This window comes from Botrytis fragariae (genome assembly GCF_013461495.1).
Source record: "Botrytis fragariae strain BVB16 chromosome Unknown tig00000795, whole genome shotgun sequence".
In the NCBI taxonomy this organism is placed as follows: Eukaryota; Fungi; Ascomycota; class Leotiomycetes; order Helotiales; family Sclerotiniaceae; genus Botrytis; species Botrytis fragariae.
In genome coordinates this window covers 1,927,855-1,945,581 of record NW_023501011.1, presented here as the reverse complement: position 1 = coordinate 1,945,581, position 17,727 = coordinate 1,927,855, and the positions used below count along the sequence as shown (strand labels likewise).

The window sequence follows — 17,727 nt, the reverse complement described above, 5'->3', positions numbered from 1 at the left end:
AATTAAAGAACCAGTCAAGTTGCAATATCATCTTTGACAGAATCCTCATATACAGACCGGTTTTCACTGGAAGAGTCATCTTGCTTCAAACCACCCTCCTGCTGTGGGCTAATCTCTTGTTCCAGTTCAGTTTCTCGCTTTGGGCCAATCTTATCAAAGTCGTGGTTTGGGTGTGTCGTATCACTTGTGAACTTACATTTTTCACAAAAGTCAAAGTCTGCGCAATTTTGACAATGGAAACGGAGGCCGCGCATCTTTAATGTGTGAATTAGTAAGGTTCTAAATAAATACACTTCTTTCGTTTACTCACCTTACAATTGCATCCGTCGCAGAGAAATGACCCGTGTGACATACCTGCTGGGGGCAGAATTTCATCGGGAATAGACAACGACTCGAGTAAGATCACAATATTGTTGTGCTTGTTATAGCTTGCGATCTGCCGTGGAGTCCACTTTTTAATTGACTCTCGTACTTGGGCATCCGAGTGAGAGTCTAGTTCAAGAAGCATTTTTACAACTTCCGAGTCGCCAGCCTGCGCAGCCCAGTGAAGGGGAGTCCAACCGTTGATATCTTTCCGGTGATAGTCGTATTCATTGGGAGAGAATTGAACTATCAGGTAAGATACCATATCCATCGATCCGCTGACAAAAGCGTGGTGTATGAGGTCCCGATCCTGCAGATCATGGGAAGTTGGTCCGAACAGATGCAATCCTTCGGAACTTTCTTTGATCAGCTTTTTAAGTAGAGACAAAGCGCCGATTTGTGCTGAGAACTGAAATGCGGTTCTTCCTTGCATGTCTTTCGATTCCGCACTAGCGCCGAAAGATAAAAGATGATCCACAATGTTCTCGGCTCTCCACCAAATAGCTTCTTGTAGGGCATTTTGAGCGTACTTCTGTTCTCTTTCAGGTTTAGCGCCCGATTTTAGTAACAACAGTGCAAGTTCCTCGTCTTCTGCATAAATCGCCTGCAGTAAGCACGTTTGCTCATATTTTCCCCATTCCTGGTTTACACTGGCTCCTTTTTCCAAAAGTAATCTGATAATATTCATATTCCTATAGATAACCGCTAACGCCAACGGTGTTTCATTTGAATTATTTGCCTCATTGATACACGCTTCCTTCTCCAGAAGTAACCTTGTGATATCTTCGTTTCCAATGCGAGTAGCCGATAATAGTGGTGTCTCGCCTGTGTTGGATGCGACATTTGTTTTCGCCCCTTTATCTAAAAGCAATCTGGTGATGGTTTCATTGTTGTAACGAACTGCTAACAGAAGTGGTGTTTCATTTACTTCATTCGTTATTTCGACATTTGCGTTCGCGCATAAAAGGCATTCCGTGATTTCGTTAAATCCGTGGCGAATCGCCAGCAAAAGAGGCGTCTCCTTAGCATTATTCATCGCATTTACATGCCCTTGATTCCTTAATAGTAGCTTTACAGTCCCTAAAAAGCCTCCTCTACTTGCTTCGATCAAAGCTATCGATCCACTGTCGGCGTCTTGTGCATTAGAACTAACACCTAGATTTAACAATTGCTCCACGAGATCCTCATCACCAGTACTGCACGCCAAAGTCATTATAGAATCGAGTTGCTCCATATATGGATCTCTATTCGAGACGCTCTTAACTTCTTCACCGAGTAGAAACATCACGACCTCCAGATGCTCGCATTTCAATGCCCAGATGAGTGGAGTCCAGCCATCCGTGTCTTGGGCGTCCAACCTAGCATCGAAATCCATAAGAAGCTTGACTATTTCGAGGTTACCCTTTTCGGCAGCGAAAGAGAGTGCGGTCTGCTGGTATCTGCTATTTCTTTTCTCAAGTTCAGCACCATGCTCAATTAAAACCTTGACACATTCTATATGTCCACATATCACTGCATGGCAGAGAACATTATTCCTGTCATTGTCAACCTCATTGGAGTCCGCGCCGTTGGCAAGAAAGAGTTCTGTTGCCTCGTGTTTACCATTTTCGACAGCAATAAACATGGGTGAATTCTTTTCCACAGGCTCATGTTTCAGAGCAACGCCGCTTTCTATGAGTTGAGTTAAAATATCCAGCTGGCCGCTCTCTGCTCCCCAAGAAAGAGCTGTGCGTCCACGGATGTCTCTAAAATCTTTGTCAACGCCAGCTGCAAGAAGCTTTCTGACTCCAGGCTCGTATCCTTGAGACGCTGCCAGCATAAGTGCAGTGCGGCCATAATGATCGGCTAGATCGATATACAATGATGACTTCAAAGGAGAAGAACTATTGCTGGGTTTCCATCGCTTCAATATCCTATCTACCATCGTGTCAGACTCGGCAACCACTGCTAAGTGAAGGATTGATCGACCATCCTTGGTATACAGCTGGCTCATGTCAACTGCGATTTCCTTCCAGGCAATAAGAAATTCGAAAGGCGTCTTCAAGTTATTTTCAACAGCCCAGAGCAATAATTTTCCGCCTTCAACAGTTAAATTTTCTTTTTCCAATAGTGATTTAATTACCGAAGCTAGCTGTTCTTCTTTCGAAAGTATTTCCGCCTTCCCAGCTTGTTTCAAGTTCCTAGCTTTCTCATCGACACCAACTTTGTCGTTTGAATTGTCTGGATTGTCCCGGTGTTCACTTTCCAGAATTCCACCTGAAATATTTACAAGGTGACTGGGCTCTTCACTAAGATCTGGTCGCGGCAGAGGAGGGCTCTTCATTTTCTGTTCCATCTCAACAGCCACGTTTAAAGCTTTTTTGTCGTCTTTGTCTTTGATTGCAACACTTGCCTCTTTCTTGATAAGTATTTCGATGATCTTGGCTCTATTAGAAGATCCATCGGTGTCTATGCCCTTCACTGCGACATGTAGTGCAGTCCGCCCAAGCCTGTTCTGCGCATTGAGATCCTGGGCGTTGACGACTTTTTTGAGAAGTATTTCCAAAATTTCTGAATTTCCACCGAGGGCTGCAAAGTGTAAAGGAGTCATGTCCGAATAATCTTTGAAATTTAGTGTCTTTTCATGTAGCTCCGATCCCAGAAGTAATTTGGTGGCTTCGATATTTCCTGTTTTCACGGCCCAATGTAACGGAACAAGGCCATCTCTCCCCTGGAATGGTCTTGCGTTGGCGACCAAGAGTTTTTTGATAATTTCTTCTGCATTAACTTGTTTCGAGTCGACGTTTAGTTTCATGACGGCGTAGTGCAGGGGGGTACGGCCGGCAAGGTCACATTTATTAACTAGCTCCTCCCCCTTCTCCACTAATTTCTGCACTGCTTCCAAAGAATAGATCACTGCGTAGTGTAGAGGTGTCCAACCAAGTATATCAGTAGCACTGGGGAATTGCCCCATGTGTCCTTCATCCAGAGATAAATCAGTATCCTCGATAACATCTTTCTGTAAAATTGTCTGCCCGTTTCTTGCCGATTTTTTGACCTTGTCTTTGGTTTTATCGTCTAGCAAGCCTGCCTTTCCAAAGTTCTTGAGCCGACCTTGTTTTGCGTAAAGTGACTGCAGCATATCTAGACATTTTTTATGTTTAGATCTCAGGATGTTGACCAACGTTCTTTTACTCTTCTCCAAATCTCCATCAGATGTTTCCATATATTTCTTAGTTTCTGAGGCAGATGTTGCAGTCACAAGGAAGTCAACGGTTGTGCTGACTACTTTGTAGACAAACTTCCTCTCTGGTGGTAGATCGTCGCACAGTTTCAGTAATTTTCTATAAAGATTGCAAGCAAAATCTCGATAGCCCAGTTCATTTTCTTTGGCGTTTTTTCGTACTACGTCCACCATGCCTTCGTTAGGGAGTTTATCAAAATAGCTAAGTGGGGGTATTATCAGTAAATTGGCGTCTTCCAACGTTCCCAGGCCAGAAGTCTTGACGGCTTTGATCATTTGCTTGATTTTTTTGTTGGTTAACCGGAAAGAATTCCAGTTCGGTTGCTTCTCATTTAGTCTGAGCTCATCATCCCCTGGTAACACAACTTCTGTTTGGTGTTCACTTCCCTTCTCAGATAGTGACAAGGAATTTACAATCGCCCACAAAAAGGTGGAAAAAATATGTTGAGCGAAAAATTTCTCCTTAAAAACACTGGCAATCATGGCATAGTGTGAGGATTTTAAGGAATCTGCTCCCTTGGTAATCTTTTTGTGGTCGACTTCTGCCATTGGAAATGTTAGAAAATTGCCGAGTATTCATGCTATCTCGGAATAACCATTGGAGCCCTCTTGATAAATACGACTAATGCCCAATGTCGAGTAGGCTGTAGGTGAGAAAATAAAGAAAATATTGGGTTTACCTGGCAGACAAAAACCCATGCTAAGACATTGTGTGTCATTTTCACCATCCCATGAAAACTCATCAAGTGCTTTAGCGCTCTCAATACCGGCCCACCACGCCATATCTCTTTTGAGTGTAGATCTTGAGGGGCCGATGACTCGTTGAAAGGAGTGTATATCACGAGCAATATTCTCAGTGCTATCCTGAGCCCGGTTACCGCTCTGGCAATTATAACTAGAATGATACATCCACAACGAAAGAATTGACTCAATGTCTTTGGCGGAGACGCTCCATAGGTTTGCTTCGGTCTTTCTTGTCGCGTGTAGTTTAATTTTTTGGGTGGTGGTGTCTTCATCTTTCCCAATCTTTACGTCAATGAGCCAATGAAAAGTAGAATCCGACCATCCTTCGAATAAACTCATGATTATTTCGATTGCTGAAGCCGCAGAGGCAGCGTTAGCTTTTATCACCGGGTCGGACCAGCCAGTAAGCTCTCGAAGACGGTTTCGTACGTTGAGAACCATCTGAGCCTTGAAGCTATCTTCATTGGTGATGGGCATCCATCCGGAAGTCACTTGAACGAGTGGATTTATTTGACTGCAAACCTTCCATGAAGGGTTATAGGGAGATATATATGGGTGACGAGCTGTCGATTTGCTAAGACTGCTCAAGTACCTGTCATCATTGCCAATTCTGAGTGCAAGCCAGTCAATTTCATATTTCTCCGGAATCATCTGGGCGATAGGTCTATCCAGCATACCCCGACGAATAATGGCTCGAACAACAGTCATTATCATAATAGCAACAAGCTGTGCGATTGAACATGCCCAGCTGATTCCGCGAAAGCCCTCGAATTGCAAAACGAACCCAGTGATTCCTGTAAATGTCCCGAGGACGCAAAGCGTATTGAGCCAAAACGAAACTGGTTGATCAGGTGGCCTAGATTTTGAGATGGAAACGGACTTCTGAGTGGTAGAATCATACGAAAGAGATGTTTTAAGTTCATGAGAAGCGAGATCTGAGAATTGAGTTTGAGGGCCAGATTTGCGCAACGAATGTACTTGATCAAAGCCAGATTCGCTGTCGAGCTGTGGAATATTCGATGTTTCCTGGGATGTAGAACTTAAATGTTTTCGATTCGATGGATTGTTGCTGCGAGACGATGTTAAGATGATGTCCTGTTCTGTTCCCGACATGAGCAGATATGATTCGAAAGTTTGATCACTGACTACAAAGTGTTTTTGAAGCCAAAAAACAAGGATCTTATTATTTTCTTTAGCCTTCGGGTTGAGCTTAGTTTTTTCTTTGCCTGAATAATGGCCGCATGCTTTCAAAATCAGTTCCCAGCAAGATTTTTGATGCCGCTTCGGGGTGAGACTCTCTGGATCTGAGTCTTTAGGTGCCTTGAAAGTAGGTTCTTGATCTCCCGTACCAAGCGTTGTTGTTTTTGCACATGATGCAAGGCCCGAATTAACGGTTTCTTTGCCCTTTTCCTCAGGCTTCAATTCCCACGCGACTTCATCAGTGCTCTTTCCGATAACCACAGCACAAATACCCATTCCAAGTACAAGAATAATTGTTCCACTAGCCAAAATAGGAAATGCATAGGCGCTTGGAGCTCCGCCCACCATAGCCCCGAGTCGGTTGTCGTAAGCAACAAACCCAGAAAATATAATAACACCAGCCTGGAGAACAATACCTAGAATAGCCGCGAGGGCCAATTCAAACATGTTTTGTTTAGGATGGGTGTTCAAAGAAATATTCGGTGCTCGATCCAATTCACCCTTTTCAGACCGAGCTTCTTTGCTTTTGTTTCTCGGGTCCTTGCTTGGCACTTCTACTCTCTTCACTGTTTTCCATAATTGTATGACCGCCTTCCACACTGATTGTGATTTTTCAACAAATGGACCCATGTACGCTTTCAAAGGGTTAAATCATCATCCTAGATTCAGAGAAGTATACAGGAATCTAGACAAACCTTTTGATCTCATCAAATCATCGTTATCTGACAAAGTAAAAAGTTCACAGTTCTCAGGAACCCCACGACCCTTCAGGAAGATAATTTGTTTAACTTTACCCTTTCCCATTGTCCGGACTATACCTTCTCCATTCCATAGCTCAGAAACTTCATGTGAAGTTGAAGACATAAAATCGAGCTCTGCTGAGGCTTTATTTTCACGAGCACGACCAATCAACGCTCTCAGATGCGGAGGACCACCAACACGAATAGCGCCTATGATAGCAGTAATGATGCCCAATGGAGCCATGGCGAAAATGATGTGGTCAAGCCATGTGAAAGATTCTCTTAGAAATTGTTGGGCAAAGCTATCACCGAACAATGCCAAAAGCCTGAACTTTTGTCAGCAATGAAAGTTTCTTCTCGAATACCTGGGTCAGCAACGTAACCATGAATAATAAATATACTTACGGTCCGAGATCTGAGAACAAATTATTGGTGACATCTGTTCCATCCGCAACGACCCGTGAAGCTAGAGATAGTAGCAGGATCGTTGGATACTGCATTTTTCCGGTAGTCCTTTACTGAGCGTATTAAGGCTACGTACTATCGATAAAGGAAATTCCAGGACTCGCAAGCCACTTGACGACATACAAAAACCTATTTGACAAGAGATAATATATGAAGTAGAGAAGTTCCCGAAAAGAAATTGTAATGAGAAGCGGTAGATGGTAAGTAAAGGTCAAAGAAGTCTCAAGGCTCATGGGTGATATCTCAACTCCTTCCATTCCATGAGCCCTGCTCCCACCATTACAATCGCCAGGATCACAATGAGACTGACTTACCTGTCCCCGCGCACCGATCCGCGAGATGGCGTATGGACCTTGCAAGTGCGGCAAAAATTTGCCAGGTTATATTTATCCATCAGCAAGGCAAATTCTCTATTGGCTATAGATCAATATTTGAGGTTTTCGAGCGGCAGAAATTCAATTGTGGAGTCGGAAGTCGCCATCCTGAATGCACGACGATTGATGATTATCGGACACAATTATTCTCTGCTACTGATATGTACGATAAACCATTAACCATGGTATCCTGCGACATCAGTATCGGTGTGTGTCGTGTTGCACATGATGAAATTTAAAATTTCCTACCCTACGCGACGCGCGAGCTTCCACGTGATGGGCAGAATTTATCCTGTTCTGGGTGGTGGCTCTAGCTTTTGGTAGGAAACAATTTCACCGCTAGATGACGCTCAGGTGTGTAACTAGTCAGCCTGCTCAGATGTCTCAGCCGCAATATACATAGCAAATTCTCATTCGCCATCTTTCTGCAATACTACCCTCCCAGCATTACTGAGTAGCAAGGTAGTCTAATCAAATGGTCAAATTCTAAGTCTGCAACCAAAATCGGAAGAGTTTGCGATTAGATCTTCATATATATATGGTTATATAGCGAGCACATGGAGTGAATCGTTTGGCACGAGATTTCCAGAGGATCACCGCAAGGATAAATGGAAAAGCTAAGTTGCATTTTCTCCTCGACGATTGAAGCTTGGAAGTTGTATTCTCCTTATCTGCGCCAGTGTTATTGGCATACTCAATCAGGGTCTAGTAGCGAATGGTATGGGTATTGAGTGGCTGCGAGTACCTACATGGTCATGAAATTTAGTAAGGAATTGTTTACTGTTGATACGCACTTCTTCAGTGTCTTACATATTCATACACCCTGCTTTCCGGGATATATCTCATGAGCTGGATAAAATGGAGATAAGCAGAAAAGATGAGTGATGGCGAGAAGAATCTCTTGTTCTAGACGCACATCATCTACCTACTACAAATACATGCTATACCAAGGGCATAGTAGGTATTCCCAGGCTCCACACACCGTAGCAGATATGCAACAAATTAATTTGAACAATTACAATGTTGTACTAGTGTGAATGGGTAGGATCGAACGCGGCAATCTTAGAGATTCCTCCTAAGATTCCGGTGCCTGCGAGTTCCCTCAACTCGAGGCTATCTAGCACAGCTCTATTTGGAAACTTCTGCACAATCCACCAGTACTTTCTCTCCTTTTGCGGATCTTAAGTTCCCACATGAGAAATCCGAAAAGATCCTATGCATTCGTTCCATTATCTTGCTTTCCCATACATGCCATACGTATTTCACATACATACATCCTCCTACATACTCTTCCCATTCCAATCCCCCTCAATATCCTTCTTTCATGGGGGTTTTTTTTTCAATGTAACAAAAGCTTTATCTACCGATCTCACTTTCCTAGCCTGGCTCAGCCGGGTCAATCTATACCCATTCTTTCATCTTCGATCAAAAGTATCCATGAGATTGCTTCACACAAAGTCGTTGTGAATAGCCTCATTACTAACCATACAGCACGTGCCTCGATATGCAAAGTCACACAGATGAAATTATTCGAAGTGCTGCGATATACGAGGTTAAGAGAATTCGTATATTTGATTAATCGCTGCTCGTATAATGTCAACTTAAGTATTGCAAAGGCTTTAGTTTCTCAAAGGCTCCAGTCGTCTCCTTTCTCAAATCCAACTCCGATTTCTCTAAAGGAAGTCTCAAGTTTTCCCTCTTTGTGCATCACTTCCGGCTCCAGCAACCCCATCAACTCCGCAAATTTATCGTCTACTCCCCTCGCTTCCTCTACACTTCCTGCGATAATCTCCTTTACTCCTACACTCAAATTCCCAATCGTTCCACCCTCCATACACGCCGCATCCCATTTATTCTCCCCTCGATTCCATCTCCAATTACCATCCAACGCCCACCTCATATCCCCCTCCACATCCATGAAAGTCCTCTTCCCCTCATCATCACTCTTCTTCCTCACCAACCCCCCATTAAACCACAGCAAGTCCCCCTTCTCGTCCACGTGCGCAATAGCACTCCCACAAACATCCTCCCTCCTTATCCCATCCGTCACATTCCATACATGCCCCCCAATGATCCCCCCATAATTCTCAGCAAAACTATATTCCACCCCACTCAACTCCATACCCAACCAATAAGTTTCCTTATCCCCATGCGTATTGCGATACGTAATTATTTCTCTCACTACATATGTATTCTGCCAACACGCATGCAATAATCCCATAAGAACTCCCAATCTGCTCTTATCCAACACCACCACGCCAGAATCCTGCTCTTGTCCAAAATTTTCATTCATCACTCGAGATTTGCGAAATGTATCGCTGGGGGTATGATCTTTCATTTGCCAACGCCAGAATTCATGACGATATCTATATAGATTTTTCCCAACCAGTCTATCATGGAAGAATAAAGTTCCTGATTCCGCATATGCAGCATGCGTGTCCAAGATGATTTCTGGAGGCTGTAGAAATATAGCATCAGAGTCGACTAAAATCACCTGTTCAAAGGTTGATGCTAGGAGTGCAAATGGTTTGATGGCCCATCTACCCAATCCATCTGATAATTGCAGTGTTGTGTCATCCAAGATTTTTGTTAAATCCAAGAATTCGATTGCCCCGATAGTGTGAGTGTCAAAAAGAGATAGAAGAGCTGAGCGATATTGAGGTGGAAGATCCGAATTGCCGGCGTAGATTATTTGTATAGGTAATGTTGATTTGAGAATGGAACGGAGGTTGAGAACTAGATGACATGTATAGCGGAATGTTTTTATGCCTGTAGGTATGACGATCCCACGGGAGCCGGGCACAAATGATTTTCTGAGGTTGATGAAGGAGGTGGGATTTTGGTTTGGCAATTCAGTTGCTCCTTGTATGAAAGGGAAAAGAGAGGTGATGGTCTTCTCTACTAGTGCTTCGTACTCCACAAATGCCTTGGTAGTGATTGGATTACCCTTCACATCGATTTGCATCAACCATCTTGTGAGTATTTGGATTCTTCTTCCCATCTCTGCAAATTCATCTTCAGAAACAGGTACTTTTATGAAATGATGAGCGACAAGAGAATTCTCCTGGATTTCATATTCCGTGATAGGTTTTAAAGTCGATTCAAACCCCACGTGGCCGAGAAATGATGTCGATTTACATGTCCACAAGATACCAATTATGCAAAGTAAAATCAGAGCCTTGATATTGAAGTCGTTGTATCGGACTTGACGTGGTATTCGAAGTCTCATGATCGTTCTGGGTAAGGAGAGACTTGATAACATTCTCTCCGTTGTTCTAGTGCACCTCTCGCCAAGATACGAATGCACATTCCAAAAATTGGTGCCAGCTATGAATCCCTACGAAATTTGGCTTGAATTACTAAACTAAGCCTTCTTTCAACAATTGATGTACTTAAATCAAAATAATGCGTGCTTGCCCAGGAAATGATGGTGATGGAGAAGCGATATATCAGTTGGCACTGGCTCCGCAAGGAACGTAACTCTAATTGCCTAAAAGCGGCATATCAAACAATCCAAACGATTGTATGAATCATGATTGGGAAGCTCTGGAAACTTTTGAAGTCGAAAGTACCAACATAGACACTACAGCATCAAAATGTTGAATTTTCCCTTGTCGTTGGAAGATACTTTGGACTTACGCGTCTAGGCCTTGGAGTGAAAATGAATCTTAACCTTATTGGGAAAATATTCAAGGGTTGCTGTGGAGATATTTATGGGCCAAGAGGACGCAAAGAAAGTCGTAAAGTGTTTCGAGGACTGATTTATTAAGCTTACCTAGGTACAAAGAATTCTGAGATTCTTGACTTGGATATGGGAAAGCGTGTAGCTGCCAAGTCAATGCCATGTAAAAACATTCAAGCGCGATAGATATATGAAGTAGATTTCGAGAATGGGAAGAAGTGAAAGTACATCGCGAACTTTGCCGCCCAATTAAAATACGGTGTAGCAAAAGTGGGTATCGACTTCTTGTGGGATACACCTTGATGAGCTACCGTGATACCTTGATGGGCTGTAATTTTCTTAACTGATGTGAAGCTGGAGTAACGATGTGTATATTGGCAAACAAGCTTGCTCCGTATCACAGGATAAGTACTTCACAGTAAATCAAACAAGGGGCACAGATCGCGTGGTAGTGAGACGGCTTTAGGACGGGTGACGACAGGAAAGCCAACAGCTTCCTGAGCATTGCCGACATCTCTTTACTTCACGGGGCGTAGCCATGTAAATACACCTATCTAATGGTTAGCAATTCATTAGAATTACCAAGGATGTTTTTTATTCGGAATGTTCTACTCAATAGTCGACCTCGAGAGTATCTTCGACACTCTATATAGTCGGTGATCAATATACCGTTAGCCATTTTACATCTGTCGTCTAAAAAGTTTGTTTACCACTCTCCATTTGCCACTCTTCACCGACCTATATAATCCCCACTTTGAGCGATTTCGACAGAACTTTAGCGAATCATAACATCGTTTTCTTATCATCGATCAAAGCTAAACTCATTGAAGTAACTACTGCTTCCTTCCTTCCAAGCTGATTCGTCTATTATGGCGGAGACCTGCATAAATGAGTCTAGTCAGGAACCGTTAGACGTTTGTAAGCCCAGCCAGCCGCCAGTTGCCAGCCAATCAATAGACTCGCATTCCCCACAAATCTGATGGCCGCTTTCTTCCATGCACAGCGAAACATAATGATTCCTACAGACCGTAGACAAAACATTACATGCCAACATCATTCCTCATATCTTACCTAGCTTTGATCAAAAGTATATCTTCATCTCTCAAATGATATCAACGTAACGCCTTTACCCACTGTTAATTTCTTTTGCTTGTGAGAACGGCAAAGCTCTTTCACAGAGCAGTGTTTGGAGATGGCGGGTCAATTCGTTTTGCTGCCTGACCAGATGGCTGCACTTAACGGTCAAGGAGGCCACAGCCACAACTTTAAATTCGACTTGAACAACGAGAGCTCTGCATGTAGTCGAATTTGGGTATGTTTTCCCTTCAGGCTTCTTCACCTAGTCTCCCCTCCTAATTCAATGAATCCTGCTGATACAAATTCAAGGACCCTGTGAATGCAAGATTCGAAGCTTGCTTCATACCATTCATAGCCGGTATTCCAGCAGCCATCAGTGCCTTAATTATCCTTGGATTTCTCACACAACTGATACCAATCCCGCGTTTATTGCCATCATGGCTTCATCCATTCATAAGAGAGCCAGAGGAGAAATCTGGAGAGTTTGAAAGCAGGCACCAACGGCACGTGTTTACCCCCATGACAAAATGTTTATTGGCTGTCTCAATTTTCGGTACATCATTACAGTTGTCATCAATATTTTATCATAACTTTTACCAAAATCAAAATTTTCACATGACGATGATGATATTTCTCACAATATCATGGACAGTTGCATGTCTTCTCATTGCTATCACTCAACCTGCGAAAACACCAAAATCTTTGCTTTTTCTCTACATCGGCATTTTTGTTTCACAGTACTTTGTTTTGCTTGATAGATACTTGAATATGAACATGCAGGACGGATCCTTGGTTCTTTCTTGGTTGGCTTCATTTGCAGCGATCATTATCATTCTGCAAATGCCCATGCGTGATCCATTCCTCGGTAATGATCGCATCAGTCCAGCATTTAGTTCACCGAGCGAGTCGCTTCGAAGTCCAGAGGATAATCTCACTCTATGGCAGTTCATGAGTGTATCTTGGATGTCGCCTCTCATGTCGATAGGGAAAGCTCAACAGTTGAATGAAGACAACGTCTGGAGCCTCGGCTACGAATTTCAACATAGAGTACTACATGAGAAATTTAGAGATACAAATGGCTCAGTGCTAAAAAGACTTATAGACGTCACAGGGATTGATCTTGTTATACTTGGTTGTTTGGGAATTTACAAATCGGTTGCAGGTAAGCATCTTATACATTATTGGTATCATGTAAATAGAAACCTGATAGTTGACATTCTTCAAGATATTGCTGCACCTTTACTACTCCAAAAAATACTCGCAAGTATGGAAAATCAACTAGCTCCAAAGCAAGCCACATTGACTTACTCTCTGATTGCTCTTGTTATCCGCCTAATGTCTGCTCAATGCGACGTTTTTTCAACCTGGTATGGTAGACGTTCTTATGAGAGATCTCGAGGAGTACTCATTACAATGCTCTTCGAGAAATCGTTGTCAAGAAAAACGATTAGCGTCAGCACAAAGCCCAAGGAAGACGAGCTGGCCAACGGGCAAATCAACGGGCAAAGCAATGGAAGCAATGGAACCGCTGGAACCAATAATATTGCCCTTCACAGTTCAGCGAAAGATACTAGACTTCCATGGTGGAAGAAGGGCTTGAAAATCATTGCAAACCCCTTTACATCATGTTTCGGTTTGCGATCCAAGGAACCCAAGAAACCAAAAGAACCAGCCACGATGGGAAAGATCCTGAATTTGATGAGGTTAGATTGCTCTTCTAATATCTTAAATGCTCACTAACAATTCCTATAGGGGAGATGCTTATGAAGTTGCGCAACGGTGAGACATTACTCTCAAGATCACTATCTTGCCATGCTAACATAAAGTACAGATTTTGGGACTTTGCCGATTTCATTACTCAACCACTTGGGTTGGTTCTTTCCATTATTGCTGTCTGGAAGCTTCTCGGATGGCCCTGTTTTATCGGGGTGATTGCCGTGTTCATAGGTCAAGCTCTTAATGTTTTGGTTTTGAAAGCTCTTTTGTATTATGAAAGACAACGAAGAACTGCTTCTGATACCAAACTTCATAAAATAACACAACTAGTTGAATCAATAAGGTATGTGACTTGATTGGTTTCGGCCAGCATGGCTACTTTTCACCTAAAGTCTGGTTGTGCGAACTAAATTTTTGATAGGCACTTGCGTTGGTATGGATGGCAAGATATTTGGCTAAGCCGCATTATGGAAGCAAGACAAGACGAACTATGGTTACGTGTCATAACAAGGGCTTGGGGTATTCTCTTGTCGTTTGTTTATATGTTTTCAAGTGGAATGTTCCCTGTGGTGGCTTTCTGGGCCTATTGCGTCTGGGCAGGTCAGCCATTACGTGTTGATGTAGCTTTTCCTGCTCTCCAACTTTTTCAAATGCTTCAAATGGGATTGCAGACTGTTCCGGATCTTGTAACCACTCTGCTCAACGCTCGAATTGCAATGGGACGTATCGAAGACTTCATGCAAGAACCTGATAAACCAGAGGTAGAGGCAAATCAACAGACGAATGATGGACTTGAAATGAATGATGCATCATTCGCTTGGCCTGGAACTACGATCCCTGTATTAAGGAACATGACTCTTTCATTCCCAGGTGGGTTATCGCTCATATATGGGGAAGTGGCTTCCGGAAAGACGGCTTTATTACAGGCTCTGCTTGGTGAGCTTGACCATCTTAGTGGTGTATACAGCCCTGTCAATGAGGTGGTAGGTTATTGTGCACAAACACCATGGCTACAGAGCATGAGTATAAGAGATAACATTTTGTTCTCTGCTCCATATCAAGAAGTCCGATACAAACAAGTATTAGATGCTTGCGCTTTGGTGCCAGATATGGTCAATTTTAAGAATGGAGATTTGTCCTTGATTGGCGAAAACGGAATTGGACTATCTGGTGGACAAAGGGCTCGTGTCGCATTGGCACGGGCGGTCTATTCCAATGCAAAAATCTTGTTCCTTGATGACCCCCTTTCTGCACTTGACCACCATACAGCAGAGTCAGTCGTAAGGAAATGCCTGACAGGTTCGTTGGCAGAGGGAAGAACTATTATACTGGTGACTCATCGCACAGAGTTATGTCAGGGAATTGCACAACAGATTATTAGAATGACAGATGGAACGGCAGAGATATTCGATCCTGACTCCATTCCGTCTGAATTACTGCATACAGTAAATTCGTCGAGCTCTATAGTGGAAGATCAAAAGGAAGACGAAGATCAAATCGATTCAGTGATACCCGAAAAATTCATGGAAGATGAACATCGAGAGCAAGGTGGTATTAGAGCGTCGGTCTATTGGGAATACATCAAAGCAGGAAAGCTGAGGTATTGGGCTCTAATCCTGGTGGTAATGACTGCTTTTCGACTAATTGATATCGCCGAAACGTGGTTTCTCAAATCTTGGGGAGAAGCATACGAAGGACCACGGAAACCATCAAGAGATCCCTTAAGTCGACTTCCTTCTCCAGAAACCAACATTCAACCATGGTTACTTGGATTCTTTCTTCTTGCTTTGGCTCAGTCTGTTACTTGGGTATTTTTTCAGGCTTCTGCACAACTGATGGTCTATACAGCTGGCAAAAGCATTTTCGAAAGGGTCATGACCAGAGTAGTCCATGCGACATTCCGTTTCTACGATGTGACACCAGTAGGGCGTTTGATGAATCGGATGACATCAGATATCAGTGTTATTGATGGGAATCTAAGCTCTCACTTTACATCATTTGCATTCTTGATGATCATGTGGTTTACATCTATTCTGGTTATTGGATCTCTTACACCAACCTTCTTAGCGTTTGCAATAATACTCGTCATCACGATTGTATTGATATACATGCGATTCTTACCTACATCTCAAAGTTTGCGCCGTCTGGAAATGGTCTCTCTGACCCCGTTAATATCAAATTTTGGTCTCCTGACTGAGGGGCTCGGTACTATACGCGCATTTTGCGCGGAACGTCGTTTCCAGGATCGGGTTATTGAAGTGACAGACATTTTCCAAAAGATGGATCACTTCTATTGGTCATTACAAGCATGGCTCGCGTTTCGATTCAATATACTTTCTGCTGTATCAACATTTCTTATGACAGTCATAGCCGTATACCAAGATTTATCACCTGGTCTTACAGCCTTTGTTCTTTCAGCCGCAGGTCGATTCGTATCATCAACGAAAGGGTTATGCCAATCTTACGGTCAACTACAGATGGAGTTCGTTTCAGTAGAACGTGTAGTAGAACTTCTACATCTCGACCAAGAATCTCCTGGCGACATAGATCCACCAGCCTACTGGCCCCGTCTAGGAGGCGACATAATTTTTGAAGATGTCAGCATCAAATACGCTCCTCATCTCGAACCGTCACTAAAGAACATCTCTTTAACCATCAAAGGCGGCTCAACTACTGCGCTAATCGGTCGCACTGGCAGTGGAAAATCAACACTAGCTCTCTCTCTCCTCGCAACAACATTACCAAATACAGGTCGCATTCTCATCGATGGTATCGACATTTCTCAAGTAAAAACCCAAGCTTTACGGAAGCGCATTACCTTTCTCGCTCAAGAACCTGTTTTATTTCCAGGCACTATGCGTACGAATCTTGATCCGATGGATGAATTCACCGATTTTGAATGTTCGTCCGTTCTTTCCAAAATCGCTGTACGACATAATTGGACACTCGATACAAATATTGATTCCAAAGGGAAAAATCTGAGTCAGGGTCAAAGACAATTAGTAGGACTCGCGAGAGCGTTGTTGAGGAGAAGCTCGATCATTATTATGGATGAGGCGACAGCTAGTATTGACAAGGAAACGGCTGGAAAGATTCAAGAGCTTATTAGAGAAGAGTTGAAAGAAAGTACGGTGATTACTATTGCGCATCGGGTTGAAGCGGTTAGGGGAGTGGATTGGTGTGTGGTGCTTGAGAAGGGTGGAGTGAAAGAATTTGGTGAGGCGGGTAAAGTTGGTAAGATGAATGAGGAGCAGATTGATCCTCCTACTGCGGATAGGGGTGGAGAAGAATAGATATTGGCGAATCTCAGTTGGAGAGCCCGGGTGGATTGAACATATCAAAATTGCGTTGAAATTTTTGAAATAGTGCATTGGAAACAAAAAGGCGTTGGCTCTCCACTTATGTATGCATTCTATAGCTGAGCTTATAAATGAGACACAACGAAGTGAGTTATCAATTTACTGGAGAGGATATCACGGAACTGCTTTGGAAAATAGAAAGGGGTGCTTTAGACTTGCACTCAGATATATCCAGGGCAATAATTCTAGATATGAGAAAAAGGATAGTGAGTTATAAACCCATTTTATACATAACAATCAGTATGATATACACAACTGTAATCTTGCATATACCTGTTCATCTTCTATCAATGAGATAAATAGACATCTCGGACCGCAAAGTCATCGAGACTTGGCTTAGAGGTGTAGCTGGACTTCGGCGAAAAAACATCACCGCTCCCAAGCAAAATTTGGGTAACGGAACAATTTCGGAAGTAGAAGATTTCTATTCTTCAGCTCGTCACATGATTCAGATAGGCAACACTCCTCATCGGAGATTTTTGAGAATTTGTGCACACTCTTGTACTCTCTCGATTGAGTGAATAGAATTGTGTTCCAAATGTACCTAGGTAGAAATAGAAGGCGGTTTGGAGTTGGGATAATCTTGAATGGGTTGAGACTTTGCATCGGATATGTCACATGACAGTCCGCTTTTGGGAATTCTCTTTTGGACATCTTCCGCATCCGCTGTACTGCAGTCGACGCGAATATCAATTTGCACATCGTGGTTCAGAGTCTTACAGATCAAACAGGTAAGATGGGTGTCTTCTCATAAGCTTGGAATTGATGATTGACAACTAGGAGA

The 17,727-nt window shown here is 43.0% G+C and overlaps 3 protein-coding genes across 3 annotated transcripts; 1 reads left to right on the top strand and 2 right to left on the bottom strand.

Moving 5' to 3' along the window:
• Nucleotides 1-14: 14 nt before the first annotated feature.
• On the bottom strand, nucleotides 15-6,770 carry Bfra_007531 (putative ankyrin repeat protein; the record flags this gene model as incomplete). Its single annotated transcript, XM_037337902.1, has 5 exons — nucleotides 15-254; nucleotides 311-4,128; nucleotides 4,183-6,165; nucleotides 6,226-6,596; nucleotides 6,676-6,770. The coding sequence occupies 5 exons, from the start codon at nucleotides 6,768-6,770 to the stop codon at nucleotides 15-17; spliced, it is 6,507 nt and encodes a 2,168-aa protein (XP_037187282.1).
• A 1,966-nt stretch (nucleotides 6,771-8,736) lies between these two features.
• Bfra_007530 (putative glycosyltransferase family 71 protein) lies at nucleotides 8,737-10,338 on the bottom strand (the record flags this gene model as incomplete). The annotated part of the gene is made up of 1 exon (XM_037337901.1): nucleotides 8,737-10,338. One exon carries the CDS (start codon nucleotides 10,336-10,338, stop codon nucleotides 8,737-8,739), a length of 1,602 nt encoding a protein of 533 aa, XP_037187281.1.
• Nucleotides 10,339-11,983: 1,645 nt separating this feature from the next.
• On the top strand, nucleotides 11,984-16,877 carry Bfra_007529 (putative abc transporter protein; the record flags this gene model as incomplete). Its single annotated transcript, XM_037337900.1, has 6 exons — nucleotides 11,984-12,103; nucleotides 12,178-13,030; nucleotides 13,094-13,571; nucleotides 13,621-13,647; nucleotides 13,700-13,927; nucleotides 14,006-16,877. 6 exons carry the CDS (start codon nucleotides 11,984-11,986, stop codon nucleotides 16,875-16,877), a joined length of 4,578 nt encoding a protein of 1,525 aa, XP_037187280.1.
• Nucleotides 16,878-17,727: the final 850 nt, after the last annotated feature.